Source organism: Gallinula chloropus (assembly GCF_964237585.1).
Source record: "Gallinula chloropus genome assembly, chromosome: 15".
NCBI classification, from domain to species: domain Eukaryota; kingdom Metazoa; phylum Chordata; class Aves; order Gruiformes; family Rallidae; genus Gallinula; species Gallinula chloropus.
Genome location: NC_140100.1, coordinates 9,010,184 through 9,024,364, shown reverse-complemented (window position 1 = coordinate 9,024,364; position 14,181 = coordinate 9,010,184). Strand labels below are relative to the sequence as shown.

Genomic DNA, 14,181 nt, shown 5'->3' with positions numbered 1-14,181 from the left:
TGTGTGTGTGTGTGTGTGTGCTCGAGTAACTTCTAAACAGCGAGGGGAATACTTGGTGTTTAAGGAGAGATGCGTATCTGGCGTATCACGCGAAACACTCACAGAGTTTTACCAGCACAACAGAAATGCAACAGGTAAAAGAACATGTACAGACCAGGAACCTGTAAAAAAGAATTAAAAATAAAATATTTAAAAGAAAAATTGCACAAGGGAAGAGGAAAGGATTGAAGTAAATCAAAGGGGTTACGAATGCGTCAATGTGGGTCTCTGCATAACGCGGGTCTGGCTCTATAAATAAGTGTGGGTGATAAAAACTGCCAGGGTGAGAAATGGGAATGGTCGTGGTTAATAACACGTGCAAGCAGTGTAACATAACCATAAGGATCAGCAGCAACAAATACACTGACAGGAGCACTGAAAGAATGGGAGCACCTCGGAGTGCTGAGGAGCCGGCTCCGTGCCCCCGCTGCGGGCAGCTACTGGAGTATCGGGTCTGGATCGGGAGCGAGCTCCAGTGCAGCCCGGAGCCGTGTCGGCAAGGCTAGTGAGGCTGCACATACCTGCAGGGACCTGGGCTCTGGGAGCTGCCTGCAAGATGCTGGTGCTTTCTGGGGGCAATTGGGGTCCGTTGGAGGAGAGGCAGCATCCTGAGGCGTGTATTTGGCTTTCAGAAAATCCTAAAAAAAATCCTGGCTTTGTCATATACTAAAAAGAAAGGCATTTGCATTTAATTAGCTGGACCTCATTAAAAATGAACTGCAGTTGTTGCTCAGGATGTACACCCGGCATTTCACGTAATGCTCAGAGAAGTGGCTGAGGATACATTTCCAAGCCCACTTAACTCAGCAGAGAAGGTCCCACTGGGCTTTAAAGGGATTAAATGCAAAGCCTTGTTTAAAAAAAGCAGAGCTGAGGGTGAGTAACTTCAGTCCTAAAGGCTCCTTCACAATTCTCATGAGACATTTCCCTTGACTGCCTCACCCAGCAGACAGGAGTGCTGTTTGGCTCAGCGTACCCTGTGGAGCAGGCCTGCAAGGGCCTGTAACACGGAGGAATAAAGCCCCTGTATCTCAGCCACAAAACAAATGACTCAAAAGCTCTGCTCTTCCCTGGCTCACTGGAATGATCAAAAACCTTCCTCCAACCTTCCCACTTCGGGACTGTCACTCACCCCGTGGGATTTTGGAAGCCAGGGAGAAGACTTTTAAAGTCGGCAGGCAGAGGGACATCGCTTGGTCAAAGCAGCTTGGCAAAAGGCAAGCAAGATCAACTTCAAAGACAATAAGGGAAAAGGAAATGAAGCTGAATTTTAAATAGTTAAAAGCACAGTTTTAAGCTATGTGATCCATCAGCAGGTAAAAATCTTGCCTGCAAGCCAGGAGCCTAATCTTCCCCAGAGCTAGTCTGCCCCGAACAGTTGTCTTCCTACTTACAGAACACATGAGATTTGAAGTGACACCCAGCACGTGACATGGACAGGAGAAATACACAGAAAACGCACACCTTTCGTTTTTCTCTTGGTAAAGCTATGGAGCTGCACAGAGCAAACTGAAGTGCAGGGGGTCACACAAAGGCAGCTTTCCCAGGAGGAATGGTTCAGACAGTGAGCGAAATGAAACTGTTGTATCTCTGAATGTTTCTCTTGAGGATTTCGGAACAAGGGCCAAGCACTCGTTCGAAGCGGGGCCGATCCAGCTTGACGCACTTCAGCGGTCCACGTGCCACCACCGTCGCAGCCCGGGGCCGATTGAGCAGCAAGGCTATCTCACCTGGATAGAACAGGGATAAAGAGGCCGTCACACACCCCCACGCCTTGCTTCCAGAGGGTGCAGATCCCAGCCACCATCCAGGTGCTCCGATTGCAGAACATCTCCTTTTATCTACCTCTTGATAGATACTTTACATAATTCCCTTGACAGTACAAACACGTTACACATGCATAATGCAGGCGTGTAAAACGCCTCTGGAAACAAATGCTTTCAGATTGTTTTGCTGATTCCAGCTCTGTCTCCTGTCAGCTATAGTGGTGTAAACCGAGGCACGGCTTCAGCCTCACAGAAACCTCTTGGTAGCGCTGAAAGCAGGAGCTGAACACCACGTAATCCCTCATTTGTGAAAGAGCAGGACACTAATTAAGTTGCACACAGTAACTCCATGGTACAGTTCCTCAGGCCCCTCTTCCCAAACCAGACGTACCCTGAATGTTCTTACCGAAATAATCCGAGGGACCGAGTCTCCCAACTTCAACGTACTCCTCATTGTCAGACCTGCGCTGCAGAACGGACGCTGTGCCCTGGGGAGAGAAGCACAGAAGGTCAGTTTGCTTTGCTTATACCTCTTATGCTCTAAAAAGTACTTGGACCCAAGTGTTCCCTGCTGCATGTCACACTCCTTTAGTTCTCCCGTGGGTGACAATTCCAGTCGATTCCTTCTGTGGGAGTGAAAGGAATCGAAGCATTTAAAAAATAATAATCCACTGGTTTGGCAAGTGATTTGTCTCTGTTGAACTGTTTGGATGCCAACAGAGTCGGCTCACACAGAAGAGAAGAGGAGCAGGAGGGAATTCAGTAGCTCCTATTCAGCCTGGAGAAAAGAAGACTGAGAGGGGATCTGATCAATGGTTATCAATATCTGAAGGGTGGGATGCAGGGGGAAATGGGCAGCCTCTTCTCAGTGTCTGTGGGGACAGGACAAGGGGCAATGGCCTCAAGTTGGACCACAGGAAGTTCCGCACCAACATGCGGAAGAACTTCTTCTCGGTGAGGGTGACAGAGCCCTGGGACAGGCTGCCCAGGGGGTGTGGAGTCTCCTTCTCTGGAGATATTCCAGACCCATTTGGACACCGACCTGTGTGACCTGTCCTAGGGACCCTGCTTTGGCAGGGGGGTTGGAGATCCCTTCCAACCCCTACAACTCTGTGGTTCTGTGATTTAATATGTACAAATACATGCTCTGATCAAACTTAAAAACATGTTCTGGGAGGATGCTGAACCTTCTAAGAGAGAAAGAAAAAAAAGGAATCAAAAGGAATAAAAAGGCAGTGCTCCCAGTCCTGTGACTTCATAACAACCAGAGTTTATTCCTCGTCTGATCACTCACAGATCTGTGGGTCAGACAGCCAAGGGAGGTTGAATGCTTGTTGCAACAACGGGTGGTTCTCCTTCTCGGTGGCTTTAGTGACGTGGCCACCTGCGAGTCAGTGGCTGGGGAGCTGGAATGTGTCTCCTCTCCACTGCCCTCAATAAATGCTGTACCCGACGTGTGCTAATACATGTCCAAACTCGGCTGCAGTCTATTGAAACCTTCAAAGAGGTTTTGCACTCAGAAGTATTCTAACCTGGAGGACATCTGAAATTATTGCAGCATAAAGCTTTTGTAGAGGACTAGAGAAGCTATCTGCTTCTCTGGAAAAAAATTCCAGTGACATATGAAATCATCTCCTGGGTCCAGACTGAAAGCATGGGAGAAGGCAAGATGTCAACATATTTTGATTTTAATTGGAATTTAAATGATTTCTAAATAGACTGGGGAGATGTTTTGGGACAGTGTGGCTGGAGAACATGAGGAAGGGTTTCTGCAGGATCTTCTGCTAGGAAAGTAACACATGAGGGCTCATCTGTCCCACCCAGGACAGGGAATGGGGGCACACAGTAATGGGGACTGTGCTTAAGGTTGCTTTGCCAGTGACCGGAGGTACCACAGCCCTCACTGTGCAGGTTAGCACCCGAGGCTGGCACTGCTTGGCTCTTGGTGCTGTGGGTGCCTGCGGCCGGCCACCTGACCATCCCAGCTTGGAGCACAAACCTCCCTCCAGAGCGCAGTAAATCAGTGCCAATCCACTGCAGCTTCCTTCCACTGACCAAATCCCCTCATGCCAGGTGAGAGTCAGGTTAGAAATGAGGAGACATTTCTTCTCCAAAAGAGCAGTTGGATGCTGGAATGGGGTTGCCCATGGAGGTGGTGGAGTCACCATCCTTCAGGGTGTGCAAGGAAAGGCTGGATGAGATACTCAGGGACAGTTGGACTAAATGACTTTGGAGGTTTTTTCTGACCTTAATGATTCTGTGAAAGTTGTGTGCCCCAGGGTGTGTGGGCGGGGCTAGAGGAGACTGAACATCCCGATACACCTCAGCATCAGTGGAGTTGCAGGCATGCCACAGCTTTCTTCTGAACAAGCACTACTAAGCTGCTGTGGCACCGCTGCATCATGTCCTGTTTCATAACAGGGTTATTTTTAAGCCCACATACTTCACAAATAGCTGGGCTGCTCTCTAGGTTAACTGACAACGTAACCTCCATGTGCTCTATAAGTGAAGAGGTAAATCCTACTTCTGCTGATGCCAGGAACCAGAAACAAACCCCAAATAACGCAGTCGGCATCATTTTATACGTGCTGAGCATCTGAGGGCTTCTTTATACACCTGGATCTACATCAAATTAATCTAAACACCTCGTTTTGGAGCTCAGCAGTAAGCTCAGCACAAGCCCTTGCTATCAGACATGTTATGTGGGTCACAACAATTCATTGTTCTGCCCCATCGTGCCATAATGCATTACAAAAACACTGAGGCACCACCAGAGCTGTAAATTCAGGCCCATTCACAGTCACAAACCTCTCCTTGACTTCAACACTTTCCCTCTTAATATCCCACGGGGCTGATGTGAGAAGATTCAGAACCACAACACGCATGAGCAAGGGTACCTGGGTTGGGCTGTTCAAACATCACCCAGATGTACTGGGGAAGGTTGGGTTTGGTCTTCCTTTGGGGTTTCACCTGCCATTAACACACACCATGCACATAAAACTGTCTACAGCATGTGTAAGGCTATCCACAGAAGAAACCAAAAGGACTGGATATAAGAAAGTGACTTGGTGCCTGTCAAGTTTCCAGCAAGAATAGTTTAGTTTTCCAACTAAATAAATAGTTTAGTTTTCCAACTAAACTGTCCCGCCAAAGCTGATCCAGGATCTTCCAGTAAATCTTCAAGTGCATGAAAATGCACAGAGAGTGTAATGAGCTTTGTTATTCACACTTACTGCAAGTTTTCAGAACAAGCACACGTTCATAAGCAGCATTCCTGGAAATAGCCCATAATAATGTGTATATCGACCTCCCTCTTGCCAAACTTCAGATCAGGTGCAGCTCTCTAAGCCGCTGCTGCTCTGCCTGCGCCGTAAGCGCAGAAGCTTCAGAAGCGCTTCCAGTCCCTGTCCTCCTCTCCGTCCCCATCTGGAGCCTGGCAAAAGTCTAACCCCTTGACCCAAATAGCTGTCTGCAATCTATGTCTCCAGCCTCCTTCCCAAAACTATTAAAAAAACAAAAAAAACCCCACAACCAAACAGAATCACAGAACTGTAGGGGTTGGAAGAGACCTCCAGAGACCATCAGGTCCAACCCCCCTGCCAAAGCAGCTCCCTAGGACAGGTCGCACAGGTCGGCGTCCAGATGGGACTGGAATCTCTCCAGAGAAGGAGACTCCACACCCCCCCAGGCAGCCTGTCCCAGGGCTCCCTCACCCTCACCAGGAAGAAGTTCTTCTGCATATTGGTGTGGAACTCCCTGTGCTCCAACTTGAGGCCATCGCACCTTGTCCTGTCCCCACAGACCACTGAGAAGAGGCTGCCCATTTCCCCCTGCATCCCATACTGAAGATACTTATAAACATTAATAAGATTCCCTCATAGCTTTCTTTTCTCAAGGCTGAACAGCCCCAGCTCACTCAGCCTGTCCTCACAGGGGAGATGCTCCAGGCCTTTTATCCTTTTAATACGGATGTTTTATTACAGAAAACAAACCAAAAATAAATCCCCAAAGTAATCAGACCGACTGGCCAGGTCAAAGGAGTCAATTCCCTACTGCCCTCCTCAGGCAGGTCACCCCAAAGGCAATGGCAGCATCAAGCAATATTACTTTCATCTCCCTGAGCGTCAGCTTTTATTGGGGCAAATACTTTCTGACGGGGTCCGTATGATATAGGACTCCAATCAGTCAGTCTTCTGAAGCAATTTCTTCCACTGTTCCACTACAGCTGTACTTTTTAATCCAAGAAACACCATGATATCTGTTGGAGGAGGACAGATGTGTCTGGCCTCCACAATAAACACTTGGCTTGGCAGGAGAAAGCAATGCATATTCCAGATACATATTTTTCCACTCTTGTTTTAACAGTCACATCGGCTCTTCCCGTTGCCCAGTGAGAACAGGTCTATCACGGAGCAAAAGAAGTTTCCTGAAACCCTGACAGCCAGTGCCCAGATGTAAGATCTGATTACGCCGCCAGGCCTCTCGTCCCACAAGTCAGCAGGTCCACGAGTACATCCTGGAGCATTGTCAGAGTGACCTGCACGGGAAGACTGTCCACACCGTGAAACAAAGATGATGTATTTATCATTCTCTGTCTCTATCACCTTCACTTCGCGTGTCTAATCTCTGGAATTGATGCTATTCTGACTGTATTAGAGGAAGAGTCTAATTGTAAACAACCAGCGTAAGCAGGACAAAAAATAATAGAGAAATTCCGCTTGGAGAAGAGAAGGCTGCGGGGGGACCTCATTGCAGCCTTCCAGTCCCTGAAGGGAGCAGAGAAACAGGAGGGGAATCAGCTTGTTCAAAGGGCAGATAATGGAGGACAAGGGGGAATGGACTAAAGCTGAAGAAGGGAGGGTTTAGATTAGATATTAGGGGGAAGTTCTTTACAGAGAGAGTGGTGAGGGTCTGGAACAGGCTGCCCAGAGAGGTGGTGGATGCCCTGTCCCTGGAGGTATTCAAGCCAGGTTGGATGGGGCCCTGGGCAACCTTGTGTAGCTCCAGGCTGGAGGTTGGTGGCCCTGCCTGTGGCAGAGGGTTGGAACTCTGTGATCCTTGGGGTGATCCTTGGGGTCCCTTCCAACCCAGACCAGTCTATGATTCTATGAAATAAAAGAATACAGAATAAAACACCACAGAAACAGCCCCTTGTTATCTATATACTTAACAGAGTAGTCATACAAAGTGAATTCAGTGCTGACCTGACCCTTGCTCCCCTCACAGGTTTCATGGCTGCATTTCATTTTACTTGTCAAATCTTTCCCATGTTCCTTTTTGATCCCTTCGTACCTTCCTGTGCTCCAGCAGGGCCCACCTCCTATCAATGATGTGACTGAAAACAAATCTGAGCTCTGTCCTGGGAGGTATGGGCATTATCTAGCCAGGATTCAAGGGGCTTATCACTTGCACTCCCCAAAGTCTCAGTGGGAAGAGACTTCCCACTGGTCTCAGTGGGAAGGATTTCCCCTTAAGTGGCACATGAAACTCAGCAAGATCAGTCTGTCTGAAATAAACAGGATTTTCAGGATCAGACTAGTTAGTGCTGCTCAGTTTACAATAGTGTCTTGTGACACTGAGAGCCATTCTGGCCTCCTACACCATGAAGCAAACCCTCCAGAGCACAGGCTCAAGGGATGTCAAGAGGTTTGACACCGCTTAATGAATCAGGACTTTGCAAAGATACCAAAGGAAAAGCAGCCAGGCATGTCCTCCTGCTCACAGACACTTGGGAGTGAAACGATGATCTTCACTGGATCCAGGAATACTCCCTTTCAGTCACCAGGGAGTGCCTGTATTCCCAGGAACCGACATCATTAACCTTCTCCCCTCTCCTCCAAGTCAATATGGGCATCTTGTTGCAAAAACAACAAGAGTAGCTGTTCCAAAAGCACCGTGCCATCACCACCTCCCCACCACTCTCACCTCCTGTGCCTGCTCACTCCAGCACTGCTCTGCCACGGTGCACAGCGTTTATGTGACTCCTTCAAATGCATCACCAGCTTGGTTTGTAACAATTTATGGCTTAGATACAGCACCATAATTTAAGGTATAAAAAAATAAATGAAGGTTTATAATCCATGAGCTCCCATCCTCTCCAGAGTAATGAGATTTTGATCGATGCTTAAAACTGTCAGACCGTATGTGTGAGTGAGACATCCCACAGTGTAAAGAGGGCATTCCCATCTGGATCAACACTGTGATTCCCAGGCCTTATCCTGCATGTACTTAGAAGCACTGATTGTTTCAGGAGTCTTGTACTGATATTTATGCATGAATCCTATAGCCAGCAGTTGGCCAAAGTAGCCTGGCTACAAAAGACAAGTGTTTATCATGCTAAAACCTGAAATCCTGTATTTTTTTTTCCCCTCTATCCCAGCTCAGGAGATCAGATGGGACCATTCCCTGGCAGCACAAGGCAAAATGCGGTGATCAGTGATGTGTCTGTGGTAGCTCTGGGTGGGACAGCGAGGTCCTTCACCAGGGCAGTGGGTGGGGAGAGACACTCAGCAGGGTTCTAAAAACTTCCTGGTTTAAAAGTCAATCTTGTGGATGGTTTGGGGTTGTTGATGGTTTGGGGTTGTGCATCTAACCTCCCATTTCAAAGATACAGCAATAGCGAGGCTCCATCTGTAATAAAGGAAATATTTATCCTTATCAAATTTGAAGAATGTTTGTCCCCAGATGTGCACAATGGCAATGCCTGTGTCCTTTTGACATACTAAGCATACAGAATAAATTTCTACTTTTCAAAGAAATGAAGTTTAATTTCCAGAAGCAGGAAGTTCCTATTTCTATTCCCATTTTTACTTCATCTTTTACTTACTTTTTAAAGAAAAGCACGGAAGGCACTTGGTTTTTTTTTCCCTGTGACCTCAAAATGTTACATTTTTATCCTAGTTTTGAGCTTAGAAAGTTGTTCTAGCCTATTTTGTTTTCCTCCTCACCATCCACTAGAAAAGAGCAGCGCAGCCTATAGAATTAGAGATGGAAAAGGTCAGGCATCTGCTATCACTATTAACTCTATCACTGCTATTACGAACGTACCTTTGCTCTTTCCCACTCTGTTAATCCACACACTCTGTAATTCACACACTCAGAAGCTGTTTCCCCTCACTCTGCAGTCACACAGACTACATGTTACTCTCACATCTCCACAAAACACAAAGGAAGAGGCTGTGATGTGGTACGAAACGCGTTGGTTCACATGGATGATGTGATGGGACCGATGTAAAGGCTCCTACTGGGTTTAATGGAAGCTGTAGCAGATCTGAAATAGATTACAAGATCTCTTCACCCAGTGTGATTCTGGGAGTGGTTATTTACAGAATCTCAGCATTACTGGGATGGAAAAGACCCTTAAGATCATGGAGCCCAATCATACCCATCCTATGCCAAACCATATCTCTAAGTACCTCATCTATCCGTCTTTTTTAAACACACCCAGGGCCGGTGACTCAACCCTCTCCCTGGGCAGCCTGTTCCAAGCCCTGACAACTCTTTCAGTGAAGAACTTTTTCCTAACATCTAATCTGAACCTGGTAACAGGCAAGATGAGGTTTATGAAAGTAATATCTTTTATTAGACCAACCAGCTTTCTATCCTTCTGGCTTTTGGGCACAGAATCCTTTCTGCATGTTGCCTCTACAACTAATAAGAGATACCATTTACCTGCCTACCAACAGTGTCTGGGTGATGTTCTATCACAGCTACAACCATAATAAATTACACCTTATCTAATCATATTTGTCCACTTACTGGTCCATGCATGCAATTAAATCACTCCTAGAGCATCTCCAAATTAAGGGGAATCAAAAGCTGCAGCACCCAATGCAACAAAGCTCCTGGAAGCGACTGGGTGACACTGTGAGACCTGCTAAGAGCTGTCTGCTAATGCTTCAGCCTCCACTTTAAAAAAGGATCATTTAAATCAGCTCAGTTGTCTGATGTGAAACCTCAACCACCTCTGCTTCAGTTTGGCAACCTTTCCTTTCACAACCATCATTTCTGAAGGGCCCGCTGTCCGGGCTGCTGAGCATGGGGACCGCACGGAGACGCCCGGGTTGTGTTAGCTGAAAAAAGTGGTTGTTTGGTTTGCTTATCTCTGGCCAGGGAGTTCTTTTCTGCATCCATTAGGGCTCACTGCAGATTAGAGGGTGAGACAATGCCCAAACTAAGGAGCTACCAAGAGCCTTTGAAAACAAATGTGTAACAGTTTAGGAATTCATCTTTTCTAGCTGGCATTCAGCTTTTTCTCTGGAAATGCCCAGTGCCTTTGATTTCAGTGGGTTTTCAGAAAGCCAGCGCCTTGGGAGTACCATAAGGATTAACAGTGGCTCAGAAGGCCACATTAGAATAATGGTGGGTGCCCCATGGTACCCACACAACCCCCTTGAGGGACCAGCACTGCATAAAGTGTCCTTACACAGCAACAACCACCATGTTAATGACAAGATTATCATTACATCGTCATCACAGCATTATAACCTTGATGCATCAGGTTCTTACTGGCTGTAATTCCCAGCCCCACTTACGCACGTGGCAGTCTAGTGAAGAGAGAAAGCAAACATTCCTCCCCAGCTGGCACAAATCCTGTACATTAGCTGCACAGCCACACTTGATAGCAAACAATGTGCAGCTCACCGTGTGTACCAGCTCCATCCTGCACGCGTGGCTGTTCCATGCATGCCGGCATCTCCACCGCTTCTGCTGCCTAGGCACATTTCTCTTGGTTTAGAAAGAGCACCCAGACTGGAGCAAGAGGAACAAAGCTGTCTAGAGCGGTCACTGAAGTAGCCACAAACATAAAGGTGCTTTTTAAATGGCAATCAATCATAAAGCAAGCATAGCTTAAAACAGGAGAAACAACTGAGCCACAGGGCACTTCCTAGGGATACACGAGAGGCCAGGGTTAAGGCCCAGACATGACTACACCCAGCCCACCATTAATCACCAGGAAACGCCTTTGCCTTGATCGTTTAGCATTTAAAACTATAGATGTTTGACATGGGAAGCCCTTTTCAATCGTTTTTGTTCATCCTCCTATTGCAGTATCTCAGGTAATCTTCCCCTTTGGTGTTGCTTTGATACGGCCCGCGTTAAACCTGGGCTGTGCCTGATGTATTCCCCTTGAAGTATAGGAAATGTTATCAGATGGAAGAAGACACGATTCAGGCAGGGAGAGACCAGTAAAAACAGTGTTAAGCCAAAAGAGGCAGAATACATTGCACCAACTTCAGTTTGCTTCCTGCACAGGGAGCCCTGCAACACCTCTGCAAGAATAAAACACTGAGACTTTGTGTCACTAAGCTGTGTCCATTGAAAGGCTCTTCAGAATCACACTAGCACCTTTTAGAGTCTTATAACTTCAGAATGTGGCCCTTGAGGCAAAGGAGCAGAGCTAACGTCAGGCTGGATCATGCCTGTCTGATAGAGGTGTATGAGTGTGACTCAAGACTTCATCAACGGTCATCACCATCATCCCCCATCATGGGATGGAAGAACACTGCTGTGGCCTCTGTGCTCTCCAGCCTCCGTGCCACAGCAGTCCCACACTTCTCCATGACACTGGTTACCAACTGGGAAGCCTGGGAGCAAGGGGATGGTGACAGAAGAATAAGGATCCCAGCTCCGAGCCACCGGAGGAGCCCCGTGCCTGGGGTGTGATCCTCCTTGGCTACTTGTCCTGGCTCCCTGCCCAGGAAGCTGGGAAGCAGTTGCACCACATCCCAGCCTTTGGGGTCCCCCTGCATTTTTGTCTTTACCCCACTGGAGGATTTCAGTCGCCCCTTTCACTAAGCATTCAGTTCACCTGTGGCAGGGGCGACTGAAAGCAGATCTGCTCAGTAAAGGTGGGCTCAGATGCCGGGGTTTTGATGAATCATCTCAGTGATACTTGGCCTGGACTAATCAGTAGCTTCTGTGGGAAAACAACTGAATTAATATTCATCCCAGTGCCAGATTTTAAAGACTGTCTGTGCCAAGCGCTGTGGATTATTGGCAACAAAGGCCTGTTTTCCTCCCTCAGACATGTCAGCATACAAAGCAATAAAAGTCACAAAGGGAAAAAAATGTTGCATTTTAGAGATTCTTTCTTTCTACAAAGCTAGCCATTATCACAACTCCCTCTGAAGCCAGGAAACGTCCACTGAGTCAACATAAAAGTGACTCTGAAAATGGGTTATTCATCAACCGTTCATATTTGTGACTGACCTGACAGGGCTCATCTCCTGGAAGCAGAGAGAGGGAAAGCGCTACCACCTACAGCAGGGCCAGGGTTGAATGTATGGGAGAGAAAACAAGAAAACAGTGCTGAACCTCCCTCACCCTGCCCGCAAAATCCTTTCTGGGGAAAATCGTTTTTAGCTGTTAATGTTGTTTTACGGCCCAATTACTCCTACCACCATCTGCTTCTTTGTGAAAACATTCTGTAGATGCTGAAGTAACCAGACCAAGCAAAAGGCTGAGACAGACGTCGTCATTGAAGTCTCATAACTAATGTTGTGACCGCGGCTGGGCGAGCAGCTGCGGCCAGCTAGGACAACAGCTTCTGAGTGAGAAATAAAACTTGGAGCAAACTGGGAGAAGGAGAGAAGGGAGTTTATCCTGGAGATGAGGAAAATCCCCCATGGAAAGCTCTCCTTAAGTCCTTTCAGTTGGTGAATCTTGTGTATTCAAAGGATCAGATTCTGAAATTCGGAAGAAAAAACCAACCTCGTGGGCTCAGAGTTGCCCCTTCCTGAAGCACACTGCCTGCTCCATGGAACCCACACTACTCAGCTAATGAATGAGCACTAAGGGGCACATTCCTTCAGCAAATATGCAGCCCCGTCTTTGGAGTGGGGGGACAAAAGCCATCTGAGCAAAGGACAGCTTTACATGATCCAGAGAAAGACGGGATGAACTCCATCAGGGATTAGGACATTCTCCATTCCTCTCCCATGAGGTTGGACACCTCTGTATTTCAGGTCTTGTTTATATTGCAGTATTTTTTGCTTAAAGAGAGAGAAGCACTCCTCAGGATGGAGCACCTAGCTCCTGAGACAGCGGATGCCTTTAATTTCAGTTTAGTTTTAATGTGCCTCAGGCCACAAAGTTCTTGGTCATGTTGACTAAGTGCTTTGAATCAGAGCTTGTGAGCTCGGTCTTCAGTGCCAAAAAGAGCTTATAATTATCCTGGGAACCTCCTGAAAACCTTGAGGGGTAAACAGCCTGTGCTGCTCTCCTTCCTCACACTGAGAGGTGTTTTGTTACCTGGGAACTTCTGTGGTAGGAAGACACTACTGGCCAAGACTAAAGAGAGAAGAGTTAAAGTGTCAACCAAACCTTAAAGCAAGCAACAAAAAGTCACGGCTGTTCTGAACATAGAGACAACCCAGCACTCTGATTTTGATGAAAATTCAATCCAATGTGTATATATTAAGAATGAAACTGCTAATTACTAGCTCTGGGTTTTACTTCTCCACACACCAAGCCATCTCCCAGTTTTCCACGTATCCTATGGTGGTAAGAGGCCAGGGTGTGGCTGTCTTTCCAGCATCAACCTCAATTTTATGGGTTTACAAATCAGATGGTTTAAATTACAGCTGAATGAGGCTGAAGACTCCTACACAAGTTGTCATGTCAAAAGTGAACTGGGGAAACATCCATACACGTATTTTTGCACTGGGTATAGCATGTGCAAAGGAGAGGTCACACAAGCTGCTTTGAGAACTGTACAGCTACGCTGCATGCTCCTGGGTGGTTTTATTTCAAGACCTAAGATTACCAACATCCCAGAGAGCAGAGTAACACAGCAAGTCCTGCATGTACCTCATGATGCTGGCATAAGCAATGTTCTCAGTCGCAATGTCCTGGAAGACCACTAGCACATTGCTCCTCAGCTGCCATTTCAGCCCTTGGGGACTGCTGATAGCATCATTCCTGGGATGGCTTTTATGTTACAGCAAAGGATCAGCAGTTCTGGGGCTACTTGCCAAGAGAAGACAAATCCTTTGAACTACATAGCCAAAGACACTGAAAATACTCCTTTAGCCAGTAAATAATCTTGGAATTTTTATTATTTGCCAACCTTTGATTTATGAAAGAATTTTCTACAAAACCCAGGGAAGACATCAACAGATTTTGGTCAGAATCACAAAGAGCAAGTCAATTCCACCAAAGAAAGTAGAAAATAACACCCACCATTTCCGGGTGGAAAATTTAGCATAAAGGAGCTCACACACCTCATCACACAAGGGTAGTGAGGATGAACCCAATGATGTTCATGAGATGTGCATGTATGACATAGAAGTCCTATCACTATATGCCCATGTAACCAGCCCCTCTTCAGCTTTCCTGGAGCCCCTTTAGGGACTGGAAGGGTCTCTAAAGTCTC

General features: G+C 46.9%; 1 protein-coding gene across 1 annotated transcript in view; it reads right to left on the bottom strand.

Moving 5' to 3' along the window:
* Positions 1–1,596: 1,596 nt before the first annotated feature.
* Positions 1,597–14,181, bottom strand: part of PRKAR1B (protein kinase cAMP-dependent type I regulatory subunit beta) — a gene marked incomplete at its 3' end in the record, with an annotated part of 101,815 nt that continues 89,230 nt past the window's right edge. The window contains exons 10-11 of the mRNA XM_084270849.1: positions 2,212–2,293; positions 1,597–1,769 (exon numbers count right to left, since the gene is read on the bottom strand). Of these exons, the coding sequence (XP_084126975.1) occupies positions 1,597–1,769; positions 2,212–2,293 (255 nt within the window). The remainder of the gene's footprint in view (positions 1,770–2,211; positions 2,294–14,181) is intronic.